Raw genomic sequence first — 20,143 nt, 5'->3', positions numbered from 1 at the left:
ACTAAACAAAAATAACTTCCTTAATCCTCTTACATCTCAAAATGATGGAATTTCATGTCCCTCACATAAAATGAGGGGAGAGCATATATTGTTATTCATGTCTGTCATGTCCTGATACATGTATACAGCATAATGAGGAAAAATGGTATAAAGCTAGTATATTAATAATCCAAAATAAAAGGCCAAAATAAATTCAATGTAAAATCAAAATCATTTCTATGGAATATGTATTCAGCCACTATAGGGCCTTCTTCAGTCCGAAATAACATATACAGCAGTGAAGGCATTTACAGACATTTAAAGTACTTTGTTATTTGACGCTGTATCTTTGAAGTTTTCATACGTTTCATATTGAGTAAGTGACAATGACATATCACATGAGCAGATAAGTCTCGACTTAGTTGAAAATAAAACTTACTGTTTGTGTTGCCACAGACTACCCAGCTGAAGTTAGCCTATGAAGAGAAGATGAGAGGCATGATGTCACTTTCTGTGAGACAGGTATGTACAGTGATGATTTCAGCAATCCAGACAAAATCCATAAACTCGAAAATTCTTAGAATAATGTTTGAACTGTTAAAGGTATGTACCACTATAAAGGCATAGAAAAACACTTGAATGTGATGTTAATAAAGTGACTTGTATTATCATTGTTAGTTTAAAGAAAAATAAGAGATTTCTGAGAGAAATTGGGTAAAGTGTTGTTATTTGTTCACATTAACTTGTCATCTGTATTGCTCACAGGAAATGTCTTCCTTTGATTACAGGAACTTGAAGACACCATTGACTCACTGAAATCCCAAGTTAACTCGCTACAACAGAGAAGTTTAATACTTCAAGAAGAAATAGACCTGAAAAATCAATATACATTAAACCAATTCCAGGCCAGCTCACCAATCAAGGCTGTGTAGTGTATGATCAATGCTGTACAAAGTTCTATCTGTGATCGCTGTGTAGAAAATGCCCAGCCTGGCTATTTTATGGCACTACCGTACAACTTTCTTACTTTTTAACAATCCGCTTCTACATTTACTGATCTGTTGTGATCCGGTGTTGACATTTATCTGCCTGAATGTTTATGTCTGGTGCCAAGGTCAGAGGAAATTCACGACCTATATGCCGGATGTAAGGATCCAAGGACTACCACAAGATCTACCAGTATCTCTCTCTCTTGGTAGCTGATGTCCATAAAAAGCTTCTTAACACATTCCACTGAAATATTTGTGAGTCTTTTCCTTTGCTTCTACAGCAGTTTTTATTTCTATGGTAAAAATGTGTCATAATACAGGTATAAATGTTGGTTGTATGGTGTGTCTGGAGAGTATAGCAGGGTTATTGTTGGTTACCTGTGGTATGTTAGTTATGTTAATTATTTAGATGTTAATAATATATACTGCAGTTATTGATATTCAAAAAATATATTAAGTAGATAATTTAGATAATTTATACAGCATTTAAGGTTTCCATTTGTCTAATGAATAAAATTGAAACTTGTCTAAGGTAGAAAATAAGAGTACCGTATACGATTTTATGTAGTCTTACTGTTAATAGAAACAATAGGTTTTCATTGAAATTGAAAACTTGACCATACATTCAAAAATATTTAAAAAATTATAATCAAATAGGTTACTTGTAATGTACTGGTGGGATTGAAGTTAAGAGGTGGTTGCTCAATATACTGTATTGATATATTGTATTTATTTTGCATTAAGCCCGTGCTGGTAATAAGGTAGAGTTCTGTTGTTATGGATCCGGAATGAACCCAGAAACTGACTCAATATATAGAGGCAAAGACTAGTGGTATAATTGGCTTATTACAGGATATCTACAGTAATAACCGATATACAATACTGGGGTGTAGAAATGGTTGTACAGCTTTGGTTTACCGGTAGATTTGGAGCTATCAATCTTATTTGTAGTTCCTGAATCTATTTGTCTTGACCGAGTGTAAAAAATTAACTGCTCTTAACATCTTAACAATTATTGTTTTAAACAGATACATGTACCTGGTAGCTTCAGTAAAAAATTCAATCCTTTGAGAGAATGTTCAGTGTAACTAATATAGATTTTGTTTGAAAGTTGTTAATCATATCTTTAAAAAAGCTGCAATATTAATTCAGAAGATCTCATTATGAATCATGAAACATTCTTTAAAGTGTACTGTTTCTACATCTCGAATGATGTGTAAGCAGAAGACAAATAGTACATCATGTTTGTTGCTCTATATGATAAGCTGACCATATGTGAGCAAGAAAGTCTGTGAGGTGTTGGAATGGAAGATAGTGGCTATATCTTGGGTTTTTCTAGAATCGCTGTAAGAGTTTATTGTCATTTGTTCTATGTTTAACTGGACTTCGTAACCAGCAGTGCTTTGTCTACTTAATTTTATCTCATTAATTTATGCTCCTTATTTTAATTTCAGCATCAACTTATCTGTGATATTTGTGATAATAAAACTTGTTTGGTCTGGATTAGAGTATAGACTATGATATTGGACACAGGGGCTTGATATAATTTCTTAACCCACACTCCATCAAAGTATTAATACAGAATAATGGGTTATAGGATGGAATTTTGTGTATCAAGCCCCTGCAGTTTTTGGTATCTGTACCTTTAAACAGGGGCTTTGAAGCATTTAACTTTTTTTTTAAACTACATTGATCATGGAATTCTGGTGAACATCCAAAAGAACAGTTTTGGAAGCATCAGAGATTTCAAGATCTTAAAAAAATTCCGGAAATTATAAGCAGCAGCACATAAAGTTTCTTTTGCTTTCTTTAATCCAGATCAACCTGGTTTTGTCGTGTTTTGTAAGAACTAATCTACTACACAATAATTCCCTTTATAACTTTTCTTATGCAAACTTGCCATTATACATACCTGTTTAAGTTAATATATTTTTTTCCATATTGGTTGATTTATTATTTAATTTTTGGTTCAGGTTTGTGTGTGACTTTGCTAATTAAAAAAATCATGTTAACATGTATATAGAAAAATACATGTACTTCCCAATTTCCTCACCTGTCAGATATTTCATAATCCATTACCAATTACCGGTAACTGCATTTTTCATTTGAAAATTTTTTGCAGAAAAAACTTGTTATTATTGAGTTTGAATGAAAGAATGAAAGATTCAGATGGTTTAGTTGTTTCCAATACCGATTCATGTTGTACTGAATAATGTCTATCAACCGTCCAGGTCAAAACATTTTATACTAAAGCAATCTCGACAAAATTGTCCATGTATATAATTTTTATATTGTGTATATGTTTTCTAGTGTAAATGTAATATAGAAATTGTACAATAAAAGTATTATATAATCATATTAATAATAAAAATGATGTTGAACATGTTTCTTGTTTATATATTTTGAGACCTTTGGTGTAAAGTAGCTGGTCTACTGTTGTGACTAATCAATGGTAAGATTCCACGGCCCGGTTGTTCAAAGTATGATCAGCTTAATCAATTGATTAGAGAAATTTTCATTTCTCATTTGCTGCAAAATTTTATGAGTCAGTAAAGAAATTGGGTTCTTTAGAATCTTACGATTTATTTTGATTTTTTTTGTATTATTAGAAATTATTTTATCTCAATTTGAAAATTATTGTTTAACTGTGATTAGCCTTATCATCTTTTGAACAACTGGCCCAGGTTTCTCAAACATTCTTGGTGTTTTGATGGAGAATTAAAGCCTTCGAAATACCTTGTCTTAGGTATACGTAGCTAGAGCTGTTATTGATAGAAGAAAAAAAATCAACATATTGATAGAAAATTGTATGATATTGATTTATATCAAAAAGTTGGTGTAATGAAATGTAATACTTTTAATAACTATCAAATGTTGGAATATTTAACATCATAAACTTTCAAACACACTTGAAGTACAAGCTCTTACTTTGTGATTAAAACATGACAAATGATCATTTGTCCTCGTTACTTTTGGAAGTCTGTTTGGTTCATGTAGATAAACAATTGCAAGTAGAAGGAAGCCAAAAATATTGATCTTCAAAAAATTTGTATTGAGTCAATGGAATTAATAGTGTAAATCAATAATTGATATTATTTCTATCTAGGATTTCTCTCTATATTTGGACAACAATAAAACAAACAAGGTATCCTTATTTATATCCTTTATATACTTACTACAGTATCAGTACAATGATTGACAGAAATGGCAGTGTGGACAAACCAGTCTCCTGTTACTACAGTATCAGTACAGTGATTGACAGGAAAGGCAGTGTGGACAAACCAGTCTCCCGTTACTACAGTATCAGTACAGTGATTGACAGGAATGGCAGTGTAGACAAACCAGTCTCCTGTTACTACAGTATCAGTACAGTGATTGACAGGAATGGCAGTGTAGACAAACCAGTCTCCTGTTACTACAGTATCAGTACAGTGATTGACAGGAATGGCAGTGTAGACAAACCAGTCTCCCGTTACTACAGTATCAGTACAGTGATTGACAGGAATGGCAGTGTGGACAAACCAGTCTCCCGTTACTACAGTATCAGTACAGTGATTGACAGGAATGGCAGTGTGGACAAACCAGTCTCCCGTTACTACAGTATCAGTACAGTGATTGACAGGAATGGCAGTGTGGACAAACCAGTCTCCCGTTACTACAGTATCAGTACAGTGATTGACAGGAATGGCAGTGTGGACAAACCAGTCTCCCGTTACTACAGTATCAGTACAGTGATTGACAGGAATGGCAGTGTGGACAAACCAGTCTCCCGTTACTACAGTATCAGTACAGTGATTGACAGGAATGGCAGTGTAGACAAACCAGTCTCCTGTTACTACAGTATCAGTACAGTGATTGACAGGAATGGCAGTGTGGACAAACCAGTCTCCCGTTACTACAGTATCAGTACAGTGATTGACAGGAATGGCAGTGTAGACAAACCAGTCTCCCGTTACTACAGTATCAGTACAGTGATTGACAGAAATGGCAGTGTGGACAAACCAGTCTCCCGTTACTACAGTATCAGTACAGTGATTGACAGGAATGGCAGTGTAGACAAACCAGTCTCCCATTACTACAGTATCAGTACAGTGATTGACAGAAATGGCAGTGTGGACAAACCACTGTTTGACAATAATATGTTTCTGGACATGAAAACAATTTACAAAATTCTTGAGAAAAATAAAAACAAATGAAAAAAAAAATAATAATAATGAAAATTTTCTATTATTATCAAAATTGAGTTTCATGAAATTTAATTCAAGAAATATCACTAATTACAGTACTTCCATTTGGACTAGACAATAAGATGTAATATAGACATTTGACTTAAAAAATGCATATGATACAATGATAAAATCTGTTGAGGCATCAACCATAAAGTAAACTTCTATATTTTTTACACATACAGTACGCACCAAAATACTTTAAAACCATAGCAGAAAAGTAAATTATTAACTTTATCCGATCATCACCGTGGACCCCCCATCCTCTGAGAGTGTACCGAGTAAGGGGTCGAAACATACAATGAGGGATGGCTGCAGCATACCATCACAGCTGTATTTCGATAATCTAAATTCTGAAAAACTAAAAAGTATTTAAAATTGATGGTTTACAAAATGTTTTGTTAAAAACATCTTTGCTTCAATTTATATTTAAAATGCACTAAATACGAAAATGTACCTGTTCAAATGATTCTTATATCTTTGTGCAAATAAATAAATTATGTAACAAAGAAAGAGAGAATTGGCCATAAATCAGATTTATGTTGTGTAGTGTCACTGTCTGGTGGTTTTATATTTAACATCCCACACTTTTATTTTGTTAGCGATTTCAAATGTTCAATATTGTAATCATACACTACAGCTATTCTCAGTAATGTGTATCAAAAGGGAAATTGCAAGTTACAACACAGTATCCTTAAAAACAAACATTGTGAGTATTAGCTCCATAAGCTGTAATAATAAAACATGTACAATTATGAACTTTCATAAAAATTATTCTATTTCCTTTGATATTATAAGAATTGAAATATATTAATATTATTAAAAGATTAAGTACATAAAAATAATTGCAAATTCATTCAGACAAACACTAAACAATACAAAACAGGAAAGATAGAGTAGAAAAAGAAGAAAGGAGACAAAGACAGTCTGTGAAATGGATCTACCTGAAAAGGAATAAGGTATTTGATGATATGATGAAGGTACAATATGCCTACTCTGATCATTTTAGCACCACAGGAATGTGCTTGCATCAGTACAGCACCACAGCAATGTGCTAGCATCAGTACAGCACCACAGCAATGTGCTAGGATCATTACAGCACCACGGCAATGTGCTAGGGTCATATCAGCACCACAGCAATGTGCTAGGATCATTTCAGCATCACAGCAATGTGCTAGGATCATTACAGCGCCACAGCGATGTGCTAGGATCATATCAGCACCACAGCGATGTGCTAGGATCATATCAGCACCACAGCGATGTGCTAGGATCATTACAGCACCACAGTGATGTGCTAGGATCATTACAGCACAACAACAATGTGATAAGATCATTTCAGCACCACAGGAAGGTGCTATGATCATTTCAGCACCACTAGGAAGCTGTATGGGCTCAGATCACTCTATCACCACATAATTTCTGTTCAGTAACACAGGGAAGTGGTATATGTTGCATCTGCACACTACAAGTTAGTGATACAATATATATTAGAACACAGGAAAACAATATGCATTTCAATCATATGATTATCAACACCAGTAAAATATGTTATTCTATAGCATCATTTCAGTCCAATAGGAGGATGGTACATGTACCAGGTATGCAAACATTTCTTCACCACAAATAGCTGTGCATGCAATACATTGCTATTACAATATATGAAACCAAGAACTCTGTTGAGTTGATATCTCTGTAAGCGAGACAAACACCTAGATATATCCTGATCTGAATAGCTGGACACATTCAGAAAGCTGCCAAGGAGAGCATACCATGGATGTATCTATAAAGTTTGTAACTGTTGGAGGCAATAATAACATTAAGCACCACTGAATTGTTTTTGATATATAAACATAATCTCTACTTGGCACTGAGGTCTCGCCGTGACATCTGTTTATTAAATTTCTTGTCTGCTCGCCTCCTCAGTGCTTCTGCACGACGATTTTCTCTGAAAAAACAGAATATTGAGAATGAAGAATAATTGTGTTGAATATCTTCTAGAACAATAAAAACCAAAATCAAATTACATGAAAATGATCCATTATTTATTTTGCCAAACTTGAGTCATTTAAAGCTTTAAATATTTGTGTACATGTATTGCTAGAAACATAGATTTTGACACACCATTTCCCAAATTCAAAGCTACAGGCCCCATATTCTAAGAGTAGCTAAAAAGACATATTTATATTTACTCTTGCTATTAAACAACTTTGTAAAACTGTGTAAAACAATGAAATGTTCAGATTTGTTGATAACAAACATGCTCTACACACTGACCTTCCAGTGACCTTTGGAGATTTGATGCTGACTTTGGGTTCACCCTTTGCAGTAGAGTACATGGATGCAGTCTCCAGTGGTTTGAGTTTGCCTTTGTGCGTCTTCCATGTGATTGGCCGGGCTAGACTGGCTTTCAAGTCAAATTTCTTACTCGTAGACTTGCTGTCATTAAGGGTGCTGTTCATAGTAGCATTAAACCTGAACGGGGTGACTGAAATAAAAAAAAAATGACACAAAGAATAAGTCAAAGTCATTAAATCTGTCTTTATGATGACAAAGTACAGTAACTAGTGAAATTTTGTAACCAAATCTGTGTGTTTATTTATCAAGTTTATAATTATTCAGTAGTGAAACCATTCTATTTTCAAAAGAAAAAATATGTTTCAATTTTAACTATAATCCCCCAATATTTAAACTTATATTGCCAATAGTTGACTCACACCAGCTAAAAAGCATGGTAAACAGTTCTTCATAAAGAGTTGATACAATGTCAATGTATTGGAAGCATTAGGAACAAATTAAATGTGACAGGTCAGAGAGGCCTACAAACTATATAAAGAAAACCTCTAAGACAGGTAACACATTGTTAGTAGTCTGCAATAACCCTGATAAAGGTTACGTATAAGATTATAGTTATAAATGAAAATGTCGACACTTACAACATTACATGTTATCTTGAGCACTCAAGATTGGTACTGGGTGATGTTTGTATGTCATTCAAACAAGTGACAGTCATATAAGAGACTAATATACAGGTGTAAAAGGGTGGTTCATTGAATTTCCTCATTTTTTTTGTTCTTTTTTTCCCTTGTCTATTCCTTTGTAATATGGATGGCTATTCTTTTTAACACCTATCTCAAACTAGGTACCAGATTTTTTTTGTTACTTTTTCCCGTTTTTTTTTTTTATTAATTTATGTATTCTGTAATAACATTATGTCACGGGAAGGAAATTTAACAATGAATATAAATGTTTCATAATGGATTCATACTGAGAAACAGCCCCTGTTATAACACCCATACAATCCTTACCATAGGATTTTCGGTTGCTGGTATCCTTAGACAGAGTGCTTGGTGTCTTAGCCCTGCTGAAATTGAGGTTCATGTTGTTAGTGGAGAGAACTGTTGGTTTAAAAGGTCCAGTCGAAGTCCTTGGTGATTTTCTTGTGTTGTTGAAGTCCAAGTTCATGTTCTTTGTGCTGAAAACAGTCGGTTTGAATGTCGAAGGTGTTTTGGATTTCAGAGATGCAGATCCTGGTGTTTTTGTCTTTTGAACTCCGGTTGGTGTTTTTGTTTTTAGAACTTCGGTTGAAGTTTTTGTTTTTGGAACTCCTGTTGGTGTTTTTGTTTTTGCTGCAGCTGTACCAGGAGTGACAAATAATGATTTTGTTGCTTTTTTGTCGGCTTCCTGAAATGACAGATAATCAATTAATAACAATTAATGTATATCTCTATGTTAAAGTGAACAGTCGGACAAGGATGGCTAAAGTCGGTAAAAATGGTGTGAATGTATCCAGTATAATTTCTTTTGAAATGGAAAAATAAAATCTCTCGTCAAAATCTGTCTGCGTACGAAGAAATTAATTTAAAGTATAGGAATTCTACAACGTCCTCCCGGCTCACTATGTCCGTGGTTACATTTACACACAGCCTCGCTTTCAATGCTTTCAACTTTTCTTTACTTTAATGGTCAGAACTGGGAAACTAAGCAGAACTTGACCGTCGTATTAATATGTGAGAACTTTTCGAAGGCCAATGAACGCATTTAGACTGAAGGCCAATGAACGCATTTAGACTTGTTTTCTTTGCCCGACTATTCATTTTAAACACATTAAACCAAGGTAACTAATTAAAATTTACAGCACACTATACACAAAGGCTTAGGGTTCATAATACCATAACGTTTTAAAAAACAATGTCAATTTTTACTTCAATCTATCATAACAAATTGACAATAAGTTTCAAATCTATCATAACAAATGGACACAAACTAACTAACCCCTGTAGTTGGAAATGAATTGTTCCAACCATATAATTAAAGGAGTTCAAATATATTTTCATGGGTGATTGAATTTAGGATTTTATCACATAAAACACAAAAAAATAAACCTGCTTGAAAATATACATTTAGAAAGTCAAAGTTAGCAAGTTTGTTGCCATTCAGATGATGTCTATTCATTTTACTTTCTATGGCATACTTCTGGGACCCAGCATTCACCTGAGGCTTCTCGTAACTGTTCATACAAAAGTTGTAAATGATATATTTTTAGCTACTTATGAAATCAGACAGGTACTTACCCTACTTACTTTAAATGCATTTGGAGTCTTGTGACTCTTCAGTTTACTGATAGCTGCTTTCGTCTCTTCCAGCAAAATCTTTGTTTTTTTAGCAGAGTTTGCAAAGTCATCTTGTCGCTTTCTTTTCTTGTTGAGGTACACATCAATTGACTCCATTTTGTCAAACTCTTTCTTGTGAATCTTTGTCCACTTCTTACTCCCTGTTTGAAGAACATCTCATGTGTAATAACATTGTTTGACAAGGTCATGTTCAGGTGTTTTTCATCATTGGGAGCAAATATTCGGTATTACAATGTAATCTGGCAATTTTTTTGTTCATTTATAATTACACCTATGTAGAACTTGATTCAAGGACACACTAGGTTTTGGTGTTGGAGGAAAAGACCAACCTTGCAATTTTAAAGAGAGAAATAATTTCCTATTTTTAGCAAAGGAGGGATATAGATTTGATAGCTTGAGATTGATGTTTAGTATAACATGTGAATTTTGACATGACCTGCTTAGGATAATTACACCCTAGGATCACATTGGCTAGGTCATGTGCATAAATAAGGTCATATTCAATTAATGGTATCATCTGTCCACTAAGCATCCAATGTTTCCCCATGTTTAAAGCAGGTTTACCATTATTTAATTATTTAGGCTTGTTTATGAGCTAATATAAAGCAACACCTTCACTGAACATATGATGCTAGAATTGTGCCTGCTGCCCCACTGCAGTCATGTGCATAAATAAGGTCATATTCAATTAATGGTATCATCTGTCCACTAAGCATCCAATGTTTCCCCATGTTTAAAGCAGGTTTACCATTATTTAATTATTTAGGCTTGTTTATGAGCTAATATAAAGCAACACCTTCACTGAACATATGATGCTAGAATTGTGCCTGCTGCCCCACTGCATGATAGTAAAAGGTGACTAAATTTGATATGTTAATTTCTTTGTTACCTAAATGAACACAATTCAATTTGAAACCATTTCATAGCTTTAGAGTTATGTTTTTTGATTTTGTCATAACCTGCTTTAAGATGATTGCATCTTGATTTCTGTTTTCAGCAAAAAACTTAAAAGTTTTTAATGTTAAAAAACGTTTTTGTAGGTCACTGTGACCTACTTTTTGAATTTTCCATCAGTTTTCTAAACTGAACTTCACAAACAGAAAATTTGAAGGCATAAACTAATAAAAAATAATTAGGACTTTAACAATGAAAATGTGAATATGAAATTATCATGAGCCCAGAAAAAATAGGATTTTCTCAATAGCATACAATATGCAGCTATCTTCATGAAAAATATTTTGCTTATCATGGAGTGGTCGTAAAACCGCCCAAAGCGATACCCTTCCTTTTATATTAACTGAATTTGTATATAATAAAAATCTTTATTTAGAATTTAATAGTAAATCCATCAAACAATACTTGCCTGGAGTCAAGGGCTTTTGCTCTTTAGCTTCTTTTCTAGCTGCCAAGAATGCTGCAAATCTTGGAATACCAGTTGTTTTCCTGCTAGGGTCCATTTCAGATACTATGAAATCAAATATTTGCAGTCACAAGATACATAATGTTTTTAGATAACGAAAAACAAAGAATACTACAGTTATGAGATAATAATTAATTTTTGTTTGTTTTCATACTAAATCCAACTCTCTGATTGGCAGATTTTTTTTCCTTTATATACCATGAAGAAAAAATCTGTGAATGGCACGAAAATCTGACGTAATCATGATGTCACAATAGAGACGTCGACATTGCATATTGATTTAGAAAACTGCAACTAATTTTTTAACTTCATAGGGTTATGAAATTAATTTTTTGGCGGATTCAGTTTGCAAACAAAATTTCTTTCATACCCCTACGTAATCAAACAAGAAGTCCATGGGCCTTAATGGTCATCTGACTATTGGCACAATACAACACTCAAAGAATATAGTAGTGGCAAACAATTGAGGCAATACAAAGACTCTTTTAATAGAAGAAGTTCAGGTTCTAATATACATTAAAATGTACTTGATGAATTAGACCATGAATGAAGGTCCCATGGTCCCCACCACGCCACAAGTCCAATATCCAGTCTTAAGACTCTTAATTATTTACAAGAAGTCGTTTTAAAGATTTTAAGCCTATTTGACCCCTGTGACTTTAACAAACTTGACAGCCCTTCATCCCAGCATGCCACAGACCTAAAATCAGTAGCCTGGGCCTTCAGGTTCTTGAGAAGAAGTTGTTTTAAAGATTTTTGCTTTTTTGACCCCTGTGACCTTGAATGTAGGTCAAGGTCATTCATTTGAACAAACTTGGTAGCAATTCATCCTAGCATGTCACCGGCCCAACATCATGTCTCTAGGCCTTTCAGTTATACACAAGAAGTTGTTTAAAGATTTTAGCCTATTTGACCCCAGTGACCTTGAATGAAAATTAGGATCATTCATTTGAGCAAACTTGGTAGCCCTTTGTCCCAGCATGCCACAGGCCAAATATCAGGTCTCTAGGTCTCTTAGTTATTCAAAAGGAGTCGTTTAAAATGTTTAGCCTATTTGACCCCTATGACCTTGAATGAAGAGCAAGGTCATTCATTTGAACAAACTTGATAGCCCTTCATTCCAGCATGCTACAAGCCTAATATCAGTACCCTTGGCCTCTTAGTTATTCTCGAGAAGTTGTTCAAAAGATTTTAAGCCTATTTGACCCCTGTGATCTTGAATGAAATCAAGGTCACTCACTGATTTGAACAATTTGGTAGCCATTCATCCCAGCATGCTACAGACCAAATATCAATACCCTAAGCCTTCTGGTTCTTGAGAAGAAGTTGTTTGAATGAAAAGTTTATGCAGGCGGACAGTGCACGACAACAGACGGTGCATGATGACAGTAGGTCAATAATCCCGACGCTTTGGGTCAGATGACCTCCAAAAATAGTTACATAAATGCTTAAAACATCTTTATGGTTTAGACATGAAAACAGACAAATTCTACAGAGAAAACATTTAATAATACAAATTTTAAAACTTTACTACGACTTGTATTGTATGGAAATGGGACTTTTGGCTGTGCTGAATGTCTAGTAGATGTTGACTGACCAATACCCCAGTCATGGCCAGATAACAGTTTCAACTGAGATTATAGTCGTAGAAGAGGATAACAAACAGACAATACCAGATAAAGGTACAGTTCTTTCAATTAAAAGTTCAAATATATATCAAGTTTGATGAATGATAGAAGGTTTGTTTCATAACTACTGAAGGTCAATCAAATTTTCCTTTATTTTGGAAATTTTAAATGGTTTTGCATTATGACATGTTACCTTTCTTTTGCACTTTTTTATCCAGAGCATTTAGAAGCGTTTCTTTCATCTCTGCACTGTCCATGTTTTCTGTAAGAGCACCAAGCATCTCCTTCGCTCCTGGACTTCCTGACTTTCTTTCCTCTGGGGTTTTCTTATCAAATGTACTTCTCCGTGAGGTTTGGGTTTCCATGGGCTCATTAGGAAGAGGGACAATCTCAAAAGTACTCCTCTTCTTTTTTGGTTCCTGGGAAGTTCTCTTCTGAAAGATGTTAACATAGATATGAATTTTCAAGATATCAAAGCATTGTTTGTCAAATTTTTGACATGTATTGGCGCGTAACATACATTCAGGGTCCTACTATACCCAGTGGTACGGGTACACAGGGCTCAGTTTCAGTGGCTCACATTCATAAAGCTTCAGAGAAAGAATTAATTCAGTCAATTTTTATCCCTGGTAGATACATGAATTTGATCATGTTATCATGATCATGAAGTGTAGTTCTGATTATCTGTATCAGATTTTTATTTCCTTACTGAGCTACATTCCCTTTATACAGATATTTTTATCAAACTACATTGCAATACCTGATTTGGTGTGGCTGACTTCACTGCAGAGTTGGGTGTTGACAAACGTGGAATAGCTTGGTTTTTTTTGGACTGACTAATAACTTTGGGTGTTGCAGATTTAGGGGTGATGACCCTGGGTGTTGCAGACTTCACTTTGGCTATCTGTGGTGTAACAGGTTTGGGGGTTCCTTTTGGTGTACCAAGGGGTCTGGGAGTTCCTTTAGGTGTAGTGTTTGGTTTAGTGGAAGTGAGGCTTTTTCTGACTAAGGGAGATAATCCAATGGGTCGTTCTGAACCCAGGTGACCAGGCCTAAAAGCTTTCATTATAGTTGGTGTGGAAGGTCTGGGAATACTAATTACTGCTTTTTGCTTCTTCACTTTCTCCTTTTTCTACAAAAAATAAACAGAAAAATTAGCATGTGATTTTGAAAAGCGCATTCATGAGGAAGAAATTATAATGCAATCTGATTACAGATCATTATTCTGAATTCATATTAGAGGATCTGACAATATCCTGTTAGGGACATCTTCTATTGAACTTTCAACCTGACAAATCAAACAACTCTTAAATTTCCTAACAGGAACTAAATAGTCTTAGAGAGCAGTCACATATGGCAGGCTAAGCAATCTGAAAATACATATCCTTATATTACAGCACTCCATTCAATAGAGGATCAGACAACATACCATGTTTGAATGACCTTTATCCACTTGTACTTCAGAATTCAGATCAAATGAATTTTCTACATCTTGTTACATAAATATTGAAAGAGACATTTCGTCCCATTGTAGAATAAATATTTAGCTTTGTTGTGCACTTTGGGAGAGATGACTGCGTACACAAAAATAATTCTGACAGCTTTTTCAAACTATTTCGTCCACGGTCATGATTCTGGCAGCAGTAATTTGATTGGCCATTTCCAAAGGTCACCAGATGTGATCATGACCCCTAATGGAATGTTGTCAGATCTTAAACGTAGTGATAATAAGGATCCGTGTTTTAATCAGATTGCAAATTAAGTTACTTTTCATTCTAATTTCCGATATTGCCAATATCAGGAATTCTATTTCTGATATAAGAATTTCAAATATCAACTCCACAAATAATGAATGATCTCCATTGCAATAGTACGAGATAGAATTTTTGATATCAGAAATTAGGAAGAATTTCTGATATCAGTAATTGAGTTCCCTGAATCAGAAACAGAATTTCTGTTACAGAATTTCCAACATTGGATTAGGATAAAAAGAAACTTGGCTTGTCCAAATTAGCATCATTTTCGTGTCATTTACACCCATTAAGCACTAATACCTACATAGATATGTAAACTGTGAAAAAATTGCCTTTTCAGATGTAGTCATATGGCAGAGGTACAATTGAACTCAATTACAGTGAGTATAAAGGGCATCAGAATATGACCCCTAATGGGATGTTGTTAGGTCCTCTATTAAATGAAATGAAAATTAGCATTTTATACTAGGGTATCTAAATCAGATTACATTTCAATCATTGTTTCAAAACTTTTTAAATTAAAAAGACCTCTTCTTATATTTATGTTTTATAGTTTTTATCAGATTTTCATCTCCTTACTGTGCGACCTGGGCCTTTTTTATTATTTTGTGTCTCATTTGGTTTTTCTTCATTCTCCTCCTTGCTTGCAGTTTCCTGAAAAAATAATGAAGACATGCTATTTGTTTTTGCCATATAGTGTTAAAAGAAATAAAAATAAATTATGCTGACATACACTTGTATAAATGTCTAATGTAGTTTTTTCAAAGTTGCAAGTTATCATTTCAAATATTACTTTGGTAAATTAAATTTGCCATTATGTTAAATTATTAACCAATTTGAAATTTCTGTTTTATTACTATTATGTTTATACTATTGAAATCCTTTTTCTGTAGAATAAAAAATGAAAGACTACATTCCATACTGGATTTAAATACCAGAACTTTGTATTGGTAGGCAGTGATAGGGAAGGCCACGTGCCCTGCGCCATACACCAATTTTTGTTGAATAAATGACTCATCAAAAAACATACTTTGCGCCCTTTCGACGCATAGACATTTGACTGATCATCAATAAGATACAAATGGTTTTTGAGATGGAACTCATTTTCTAAACACGCTGTTGAAAGGTCGCTTTTGATTGGTTCTCCTCCCCCCCCCCCCTTGTCCAATGTATACAGATCTAGAGGTTACATGACACATATTACAAACCATGTCTGCTGAATGAGTCTGTAAACAAACAAACGATCAACGGAATCATGCCCCCAAAACAGATAATTAAATTGTGTCAAGCGGATTTGGGTCTAAGAAAGCCCACAGAGTTGTCTAAGCTATCCAACAGCGATGATGGAACATGTACAGTTATCAAGGATAAATCCGTTGAGAATGAAACGACTGACACTGACGAAAATCAGGCGATAATAGCGGTAACATGTGTTATGTGACAAGATCTGCAAGGGTTAAATTGGAAAGAAAATTCAAGAACAACTGGCTTAAGTTATGGTCCTCAATGTCCCTGGAAAATGTTGTTTTGGCACATTGTCTGATCAAATGTCCCATCTAAATTTTATATATAGACATAGTTGCAAAGAAACGAATCGCCTTCCCTATCACTGGAAGGAATTAACTGCATCTGAAATTCCTTATCACTCATATCAGTCTTATGTTCTTCAAATCAAATATTTTATAGTTCAGGATATTCTTATGTACCAACATTACCTGTATTGGATCTGCTGTCTGCTTTTCATCCAAGAGGTGTTCTATAACAGCATTCCTCAACTTGTCAATCTAAAAAGTAATGTGCAGCTGAATAGACGTAAATTGCAACAATTTAAGTTATGCATGATTAAGTCATCACATAGTTCTGCTAGTCCAAAGTAGACCATTTATTTCTTTTTAAAATGAAATTTCTTTTATAGGGATGAACATTGTAAAACACTGATCATGAGTACCCTGGTAAATAAAAAATGTTCTATAAATCGCTCTGCTGTCAGCAATATTTACCTAGTTATTATCAGGGCACACAATCAAATCTGGCCAATGGTATAGGATATTTTTAAATATTTTAAAGATGCTCCATCGCAGAGCATAAATGATACCCATCATATGAACAATATTTCGTGTTTTATCGTGTATAGATATGTCTAATAAGCACAAAAAATGTATTAAAATAATTTATTTGCCTTTGGTGCATGCGCAGCGCAATAACTGAATCAGTATTTCATTCCACATAGGATATAGTGACATGGAATTTTTTCGTGATGCAATTAATATTTTTATATTTTTAACTTAAAGTAAAATTAATGTCACCTCATCTACAAACACTTATGAAAACGGAACAGTTTACTACATGATGACAATGTCACATTGGCTACGGCTGTAGTCTCCATTATCTTATGTGAAAATTGATGCAAAAAAACCTAACAGTATAGACAGTAGGATACAATGATACATAGTGACAAGTTCTCAAGAAGTTTAAGTACTTTTTAAATTTCTATAGTATAAGTAGGACGAGTAGATTTATCACTGAGCTAAATGAAAAATTTTATTCATCTAAGGAATAAAATCGTAAACATGACAAATGACCGTAATATGACGACGGCCACACATTCACAATGTGAAAAATCATACTAAAGTTTGTTTTCAGTACCATCATACAGTAGTAAAGTCATCACAAACCTTCATGTTGGCTTTAATGCCAAGTAATTTTGCACGTTTCTGTAATTCATTATATTTTAGGGATAAAATTTCTTCTACGTCCATTTTGTCAACAATCACAAACCCAAGCTGAAATAGAAATGTCCGCCGAATGTTTGAAATTTTGTTAACTTTGTTCTGATTGGTCGAGCGATCGGCTATGAAGGATTACTAATCGCGGCGCGGGGCGATATGCAGCGTCCGGTGCCGAGAGTAAGAGTTGTCGTCCTTTAGTCTTGTAAACGAGGAAGGCTATATTTTCCATCATCAGATGGTGGGTTAGTCAAATTGCCTTTCGTTCGTGGTCCGTCCGTCCGTTAACAGTACTTGTTACCGCTATTTCTCAAAAAGTTCTAAAGGGATCTTTTTCAAATTTCATATGTAGGTTCCCCTGAGGCCCTACGTGTTAGTTGTGCATATTGCATTTTGGGACCGATCGTTCAAAAACTAAGATGGCCACCAGGCGGCAATCTTTGATTTTGATAGTTAAAGTTTGTTATCGCTATTTCTTTGAAAATTGTATTGAAGGGATCTTTCTCAAACTTCATATGTAGGTTCCCCTAGGACCCTAGTTGTGCATATTTCGTTTTCACGGGGACTAATCGGTGGACAATATGGTCGCCAGGCAGCCATCTTGAATTTTGATAGTTAAAGTTTGTTACCGTTCTTTCTCAAATTCCATATGCTGGTTCCCCTAGGGCCCTAGTTGTGCATATTGCAATTTGAGACTGATCGGTCAACAAGATGACCGACCGGCCGCCATCTTGGATTTTGGTAGTTGAAATTTGTTACCAATATTCAATATTTCTCAGAAAGTATTGTAAAGATCTCCCTCAAATCCATAACTAGCTATAGGTTCCCCTTTGCCCCTAGTTGTGCATTATGCATTTTGGGACTGATCGGTCAACAAGATGGCCAACCGGTGGCCATCATGAATTTAGATAATTAAAGTTTGTTACCGCTATTTCTCAAAAAGTACTGAAGGTCTCATTCTCACATGTAGGTTCCCCCTTGTTGTGATTGCATTATGGGACTAATCGGTGGCCATCTGGCAGTCATCTTTGATTTTGATAGTTAGAGTTTGTTACCGCTATATCTTAGAAAGTACTGAACGGATCTGTCTCAAATTTCATATGTAGGTTCCCTTAGGGCCCTAGTTTTGCATATTGCATTTGGTAACAGATCTGTATACAATTTTGGTTTGGGGGGGTGGGGGATGTGTCAGGGGAGGGGGGGGGGGTCCTTCCCCCGGTCCCTCCCCCTCCCCCTGAAAAAAATCAATTTAGAATGACTGAGATGAATTTTACGATGTAATTTTTAATTTTTATGATTTTAAAGCGTTCTTTACGTGGTAATTTTTCGAAAAAAATAACATTGAAAACAGATTAATTAATATTGCAGATTGAAAGTTATCTACATTAAGAAATTATAACTGTAAATGTCGTCGTATCTTTATGCTAACAAGTACTGTATTTTTGCCAAACACGGCCGTGTCTTTGGTGACTTACTACACTGCAATTAAATGGTAGGCCTAGAGCAATTTTGACAATTTGTAAGAAAACAGAGTTTTAATAGATAGTCAATTTCTTTATGCATGTAAGTGCACGTGCTGATACTCTCATTGGATCATTTCTTCACATGAAAACGCATAGTTAAAAGTTCAAAGAAAATTGAATATACAAATGTACTCTTTATTTGTGCACTTATTTTATTGTGATAGCGACGAAGCCTAGTCACACATCAAAGTTCATTGTTATAACATCCTCCTGTTTTTTTGCCCATCGGAAATGTCAATAACGGTATCCACATCTATGGGCATGTTGTGGTGCACATGTAACAGAACCACAATCATAACACTCTAGAAAGCTTCTTTCTGCTGTTGCCGTTGTTGATGGCATGATTCTTAAGATCTGAAAGATCTTGTTTACATTGGGATTTAACTCCTTTGTAGTTACCTACCGTCTTGTTCCTATCGGGTTTTCAACTTACATTGTAGAAACGTCAATTTTCTGACACGACCTCGCACCAACTTTTAGCAAGTATAATTGTAAACCGTGGAAACGGAACAGAAACATTTTCCCGAAAAAGTCAACCTTAACGTCAAAATAAAAGGTGATTCGGATAACAAATTAAAATGTATAATGTTAGTCTCGGTTACGTGTAGTTATGACTTTGATTTTTTTTTTTTGAGAATTAATTGGTGTGCACGCAGTTGCGTTTTTGCGTCAATGGTAGCTACGCCACTGATGTTTGAAAAAGTTTGAAAAGCAGGGAAAAGATCCCTCTTTCCATTGTCAGACATATAGATCATTCTGTGGTGGGCACCAAGAATCCTCTGGGATCTCTTGTAAATAATATCATCAGATCTTTAAAGGATTTGTGCAGTCAAAAATGATAATTTCAGTTTATGCTGGAAATGGCTATCAAATTGGACTGATTATCTAATCTAAAGTTAGATATGCTTGTTTGAAGTTTTGAAGTGGTGTAAATGGAATGTTTTGAAACTGAAAATATCTACATCATAAAGCTAGAATAACCATTTACTCTAAAAACTCAAATTGTAGATCTAACGTATACGTATATATGATGTATACATGTATAGTACTAGGCTTACCTTGTGTAGCCGCGGACTACTCTGACATCACAAGACTACGTGACCACCTAGCTCATTATCTTTGAACCGTAGTCGACACTACCCGTAAATCACGACCAAAACCAACCGATAGCGCTAAAAGTTAGGCGATTCGTTGGGTGGGACTTAATTTTTCATTCATCCAAAGCAATATCCTGACGTATTATCAAAAAAAAAAAAAAAAATTTGGC

At 34.7% G+C, this 20,143-nt stretch overlaps 3 protein-coding genes across 9 annotated transcripts in view; 2 read left to right on the top strand and 1 right to left on the bottom strand.

Annotated features, from left to right (window-relative positions):
- LOC138318665 (centrosomal protein of 112 kDa-like) overlaps positions 1–3,349 on the top strand; it is a 29,175-nt gene extending 25,826 nt beyond the window's left edge. For all 5 annotated transcript variants that reach the window (XM_069261261.1, XM_069261260.1, XM_069261259.1 and 2 more), the window contains 2 exons: positions 436–501; positions 768–3,349. In XM_069261261.1, coding sequence (XP_069117362.1) covers positions 436–501; positions 768–911 — 210 coding nt within the window. In that variant the 3' untranslated portion in view covers positions 912–3,349. The remainder of the gene's footprint in view (positions 1–435; positions 502–767) is intronic.
- A 769-nt stretch (positions 3,350–4,118) lies between these two features.
- Positions 4,119–17,436, bottom strand: LOC138318666 (nucleolar and spindle-associated protein 1-like). Of its 3 annotated transcripts, none has more exons than XM_069261262.1 (10): positions 17,303–17,436; positions 16,343–16,411; positions 15,207–15,281; positions 13,634–14,005; positions 13,067–13,307; positions 11,185–11,290; positions 9,766–9,961; positions 8,500–8,875; positions 7,469–7,679; positions 4,119–7,139 (listed from the first exon to the last, which is right to left on the bottom strand). In XM_069261262.1, the coding sequence occupies exons 1-10, from the start codon at positions 17,384–17,386 to the stop codon at positions 7,052–7,054; spliced, it is 1,818 nt and encodes a 605-aa protein (XP_069117363.1). In that variant the 5' UTR covers positions 17,387–17,436; the 3' UTR covers positions 4,119–7,051. The 3 variants fall into 3 exon arrangements, with proteins under 3 accessions (XP_069117363.1, XP_069117365.1, XP_069117364.1); XM_069261264.1 differs by having other exon boundaries at positions 9,775–9,961; XM_069261263.1 differs by having other exon boundaries at positions 13,067–13,304.
- Positions 4,160–5,164, top strand: LOC138319687 (uncharacterized). The gene has a single exon (XM_069262832.1). It carries the CDS (start codon positions 4,160–4,162, stop codon positions 5,162–5,164), a length of 1,005 nt encoding a protein of 334 aa, XP_069118933.1.
- Positions 17,437–20,143: the final 2,707 nt, after the last annotated feature.

Source organism: Argopecten irradians, chromosome 3 (assembly GCF_041381155.1).
Source record: "Argopecten irradians isolate NY chromosome 3, Ai_NY, whole genome shotgun sequence".
NCBI classification, from domain to species: Eukaryota; Metazoa; Mollusca; class Bivalvia; order Pectinida; family Pectinidae; genus Argopecten; species Argopecten irradians.
The sequence above is the reverse complement of the archived record's forward strand: the minus strand, read 5'-3'. Positions and strand labels throughout refer to the sequence as shown.